Source organism: Lupinus angustifolius, unplaced genomic scaffold, assembly GCF_001865875.1.
Source record: "Lupinus angustifolius cultivar Tanjil unplaced genomic scaffold, LupAngTanjil_v1.0 Scaffold_233_2, whole genome shotgun sequence".
Lineage (NCBI taxonomy): Eukaryota > Viridiplantae > Streptophyta > Magnoliopsida > Fabales > Fabaceae > Lupinus > Lupinus angustifolius.
Genome location: NW_017727101.1, coordinates 1 through 6,131, shown reverse-complemented (window position 1 = coordinate 6,131; position 6,131 = coordinate 1). Strand labels below are relative to the sequence as shown.

Here is a 6,131-nt window from a genome sequence, read left to right as displayed (position 1 = left end):
TAGTGAGGTTATGGTTCGAGTCGTCTCTAACTCCCATAGAAATGAGGAGAAGACCAACACCGTTCCTAAACTATTAGTCCTATTAAATCAAAACCAATATATATTTTAAACAATTTTAAATTAAACAAACTAATATTTATAAACTTATCGATATTTTCCAAAACACTAACAATTAACCAAATTAAATAAACAATTTTAAACTAGAACTACGTAAGCCTTGATCCCCTTAATAGGGGTACGTAGGACCAAAGTCAATATTGTCAGGCTCAATAATAAAAAATAAAAAATATAATGTTTTACTAATTTAATTTCTAAATGAATAATTTTTAAGGGTATGAAAGTCCATGTTATTAGCGAGGGTACCGTTTTAATACGGGCGGATGGGATGCTAATACCTTCCCCGATCCTTAATCGACTCCCGAGCTCAGAATCTCTGCTTAAAGACCATATTATCCTAATTGGGCTTACTATAGAGTTTTCTACGTTTTAACCGCAAAAAACGTAGTGGCGACTCCAAATCAATCGGGAGAGGTAGAAACTTTCTTTTCAATGACTCTTACCACATTTTAATACATTATATTTTTAATCGATGAAACAAACGTCCATGTGTCTTAAATAAAAAAGGAAATGACGACTAAACCTTATATTGAAGGCGACGTGGGGATAGCTTAGGGATAGTGAAGTTGGTGTATGATATCAGATATTGTGTAGAAGTTCAGCTTAGGTCATGGCTTTGGATGAGAGGTAAATGTAAGAATGGTACTATGTCTTTATTTGAGTGGGTTCATAATCCAACACAATGTTTTCTCTGTTACTGTTAAGAATTGGTGGCTTTGGAGATGTATGCTGTATGTTTTAGATATCTTCATCTTGGTAGGGTTTCAAATTTTTGTGCAGTAACTTATGGGCAGATTACAGAGTAGGGTTGTGAGGCTGTCTGTATTTTTGCCAATAGAGTGAACAACGATTGTTGTCTCATGCTTTGAGGCTTTTGTAGGGATTGGTTGGGTGTTTTGAGGTCTGGGTTTGGTTCTTCTTTTTTGTTTTCTCCTGAGGTTTTCTGTTGTACTATTGGTACCTCTGCCATATCATTTCATCAATGAAGTTTTTATTTTTTCTGATAAAAAAAGTTCTGAAACATGTGACTTGGTGCCATGATTTGCAGTATCTTAAGAGTATTTGTTTCTAATTTTGTGTATCAAAAGTCAAACCTAAGTATTATGCCTTATGAAATTAAAATTGTTTACAATGATATTTTTGGTAAGTATTTTAATCACTTTTTTGCAGTGTGACTACAAAGTTTTGTGTTGCATATATAGCCTGTACTATTTGAAATTGTCGCAAAGAATGGATCCAGGGTGGTAGTATTTGTTTGCTTGCTTTTAATAATTTCCAATTTTTAATTTCATGCGCGTCCCAGACATAGAACACATTAGTTTTCTGCTTTGTGGTGCCAACTCAACAGCTTGAATTTTACAGCTCATGCAGTGAAATCGCTAGAAGGAACATGTATGGAGTTATGGACCCATGTTACTGGTCTTAAATTACACACGAGCTGTCATGTATTACGGTATAAACATGGTTTTTCCATAGTAAAAAAATATATCTAACTATCTCTCTTGAAAGGATTATAATAGAATCCACACATTTTCATTCTTAAATGACCTTAATGATTATTTTATATTTTTCAACAACTTAAGTCAAAATATTTTTAATGGTGTAATTCTATTCTTGTTCTTAAATGGACCTCACAAATCTACCCTATATTTATATTTCTTATTTGATAACAATTTTTTCATTTTTTAATGTTGACTCACAATTTTAAGAACTATGCTTATTTAGTTTACCGTGATGAAATAAGAATAAGAACGACTCATCTGCAATGGTAAACTTGGACGAAAAACATGTTTATTTTGTTATGAACGATTTTTTTATCATTGTGTGTGCTCTAAGATCAACGAAAATAACTCGATGGGTTGATGACTTTATGCACTCAATAATCTTTATTTTTTGGGTAAATTTCAATTCTAATGAACATATTTTTATAAATAATTGAATTCTAATTACTCAATAAAAACATTCAAGTAATTAATATACTCAGTTCCACACATTAGCTGTTAATGTGCAAGAAAACTAAACTGAATAATATTATTCGTCCTATCATCTCGTTTACAACTAAAACTGCCAGCAAAGCAACAAATATTTCGAAGAGTCCTTCCAAAAAAAATGAAGAATCAAATCTAAAAGCAATAATATCTGACTCTGGAATATAAACATAGTATCATCGAATAATATATATTATTTTTGTTACGGATCCGTATATGAAATTTTTATACGCAATTCTAGTTATTATATATATAGTATGCAGTATAGACATCCATATAATGCAATACAATATCTACGTTTTTTTGTGCTTGTAGAAAAGAAATCGGAAATAAGAACTAACATTGAAGGCTATAACCCACAGGAAATAAAAAGAGCTGAAAAAAACCATCACCGAGAAATGCTCAAGCTCAACATATTCAACTAGCTACGGTCACTGTTTCTCTTATAGACATAAAACGAACCAGCTTAGTGTCCTTCTCCTCCGCTCTTTTGCTTTTAAGACGAAGCAACTCGAACCAAAACCCACTTTTCTTAGCATTCATATTCTTATGAGCATGATGAAGAACATCACCTTCACCTTCACGATCGTTTCTCCTAGGTACAAAATCCATTGATTTGCTCTTTGTTATTCCATGCTTCCCACTCAACAAAAAGAAGGAAACAAATCGTGCATTAGAAGTACTCTTTCCTTCGGTAGTAAAATGGAAACAATGCATTGGAGAAGCACAAGAAGAAGTCGAACATGATGAATAATAGGATGACAAAGAAGAAGAGCTAGAAGAACAAACATTGATAGAAGATGTTTTCGTTCTATGTGATTTAGAAGTAGATAGATGATTAAGATTTTCCTTCAAGCAAAGAGAACAAACACCCGGTGATTGGTTATGTTTGGGGTGTTTCTTGCATCGACCATTGAGCTTGACACGACCAACAACATTATACGTTTCCTTAGTGAAAGGTCGTCCTAGGTTTCCCATTTTGTAAGGTTTGATAACATCGTTATTTGGAATATGGGAAAGTTGGTTTATATAATGGAGGCATGTGTGTGTGTTTACACTTTCAATGAAAGTCCATGGGAGCTTCCTTGCGTTCTTCTCAAAGTGGTGTTTTAGACGTTTTATATTGGACAAATTGAAAAAAATGCATCTGGAATTCTTGAGGGGTTAATAATTTGGAGGTGTATGATGGAGGCAGGAAGGGCCAATGGTAAAGTCGGTGGCTAAGATGCTTGTGACTTGTGAGGCTCGCAATCTCAAGTGATGTCCAAAAGGTCAAATCTTTCGAGTCAGACTCCTCTTAATTACTAGAAAAAACAAGACTGTTACTTAAAAATACATAGAAAAATAAAAAACAATAATACTTTTATACCTTCATTTTATATTATTATTACATTTTTCCATTAAAAACACACTTATCAGGCGGTGTAAAAATAAAAAAGTAAAAACCTCCAAATTTGGGAGGAGGACTACCTTAAAATTAAAATGAATAAAAAATATGATAGGAGAGTTTTACCATTTAAGCATAATAAGTTGTTACATTTAGTATTTTATTTTTAAGAGGAAAAATAATAACTTAACTCTTATACGTCGGAGAGAAATTTGATTTATTTATATGATTTTTAGTTTGATTTTTCAAAAAAAAATTAATAGAAATAAATGGTAAAAATATATCTACTGTCGTATATGTACAGAATATATTGCATCATAATTATTTGAGGTTTTGAAAAGGTAGTTCAACTCCTTTCCATTACTACTATTAGAGAGGTCGGCACTAGAATATAAAGAGAGATTTATTTTCAAAAGATAATTTTATATCACAATCTCTATTCAATACTATTTATTATTGGAGAGGATACTCAACCTTAAAAATGTGGTTAATCTCCATTTTTCAAGTGTGTACCTCTGTTTTAAAAAGAGAAAATATATAACCTGTAAATTTTTTATATATTATCACTATATTATTTACGATTTATTTTTAAATATTATTGACCTTAAAAAAGTAATACAAATAAGTGATGAATAATATATTGACTGTGTATAAATCTTTATACTGAAAATGTATAAATATTACACTCTTTTAAAAATACATCATTATTTCCACTCATTTATTAATTATAATTTTTTTTACAAATAAAAGATAATTTTATGTCGAGGTTTCTGGCTTCTGCAAGCAAATTATATTATTTCGCAAGAAATGAAAAAAAGAGAGAGTAAATTGACTGTTAATATAAATATATATGTCTTTTGGAAGTTGGAATGGATCGATAATTAAGAACTTCAATATTTTTTGAGTAAGAAACTGGAGAGAAATTTGTAGAGGGGTGAGGTAAAAACGATAGAAAAGAGAGCTACGTACTTGCTCTAATTTATTTTTATTTTTATACACATGATTTTGCTAGAATAACGTTATGAATGTAATATTTCTACGCTAATAGTATATATAAAAATATATATACAATTAATTTATAATTCACTATAAAAAATTCTTACAACTTCAATATAGATATTTTTCTCTAATATTATTCACACTTCTTACTTAATATTTAATATCGGCAAACAATTGGAAACCCTTGTTCCTATCAATTACATTCCTTATACCTAGATATGACGCTGAACAGTTATATTCCACCTTTTCGCTTAAGGAAAGGTAAATATATACTCTCCAATTATTTGACGCTGAACAATTATTTGATTGTTTTAAAAAATATTTAAATACTATAAAAACGTATAATAAATAATATTTTATTCTATTTAAATTATTTTATTTAAATAATAATAATACTATTTTTGGGTACTTTTATAATAATACTATATATGATTAAAAATATGTATGAATTAAATAGTATGAAATAATAATAAAGTAATATGGTATTATATTGTTTTTGAATAATATATCATTATGTTTTTAAGGATAAATTTAATAGTTTTTATCTTTTTTTGATACATCTGAAAAGACTAAAAACAAAACTAGTTAAAGAGTCCATATCTAAGATTTGGAAAGCTCCCAATGGAGTTATGTGAACACCCAATTTTGTCCGGTCCAGAAAAAGCCCAAAAAATCATTTTATGTATTTTGATATTTTCAAAAATTTTAATATTTGATGAATAAAAATAATTAAAATATTTTTATGAATTTTTTATAATTATTTTTGAAATTTTCTAAATATAAGAAAACAAAACAAAATCAAGTTCCTAAATCTAATGATTAGGTTAACTATAAATTCGAAAAATAATAAACAAATGAAGTTCCTAAATCCAAGTGATTAGGTTAACTGAAAATTCAAAATAATGATAAATTAATATTAATTTCAAGTGGTTAGGTTGACCAAAATTTTCAAAACTAATTTAAATTTAAAAAAACGTTTTTTTTATTTATTTTAATTTTTCGAAATTTTTAATGTATAGGAAATAATTAAATTTATTTTTGTCCATGTTTTTATAAAATTTTCGAAATAATTTAAATAAGTTAAATAATTAAATATACTAACAACCTAATTTAAATTTGAAAAAGGAATAACAGAAAATTATTTAAATAATATGAAAAGATATAGTCAAACCAGTCTGTTAAGATCCCTAAAATTAAGAGATTAAATTTATTTAAATTTGAAATTTTGTTAACCTAAATGTTAGGATTCGGTGGTTGAAAGTTCGCTATAAATAGAGCCTATAGTGAACATAAAAGTTGGACACTGGAAACACTAAAAAAGCTCTGTCAAAAAGCCACCTACACTAAGAGAGAAAAAAAACTCTCCTTTACTTTCAGAGCGATCCAGTGCAGGCAGATCCATGCCATTCTCATGCACTTGCGTGGAACATTGAATCACAACAGTCCGATCTGCATACTTTCCACTCCTTCACGTTGACCAGAGATCCAGCCAATCAGACTAAGAAAAGTGTCTCAGCTACAGTACATTGCGCCACACAGGATCAGTACACCCACTGGAACATGTGTTCCAGTGCAGCCGTGTGCACAGAACCTTCTGTGCACCCTCCTCAGCCATCCAACACGGACACGCCACGTGTCCA

The 6,131-nt window shown here is 29.7% G+C and overlaps 1 protein-coding gene across 1 annotated transcript; it reads right to left on the bottom strand.

Moving 5' to 3' along the window:
• Positions 1-2,334: 2,334 nt before the first annotated feature.
• LOC109340694 lies at positions 2,335-3,382 on the bottom strand. Its single transcript, XM_019578412.1, has one exon. It carries the CDS (start codon positions 3,081-3,083, stop codon positions 2,523-2,525), a length of 561 nt encoding a protein of 186 aa, XP_019433957.1. The 5' UTR covers positions 3,084-3,382; the 3' UTR covers positions 2,335-2,522.
• Between the last annotated feature and the right edge of the window lie 2,749 nt (positions 3,383-6,131).

Excerpts from the sequence above, each read along its gene's own strand:
- LOC109340694 (XM_019578412.1), bottom strand. The coding sequence starts at position 3,083 with ATGGGAAACCTAGGACGACCTTTCACTAAGGAAACGTATAATGTTGTT.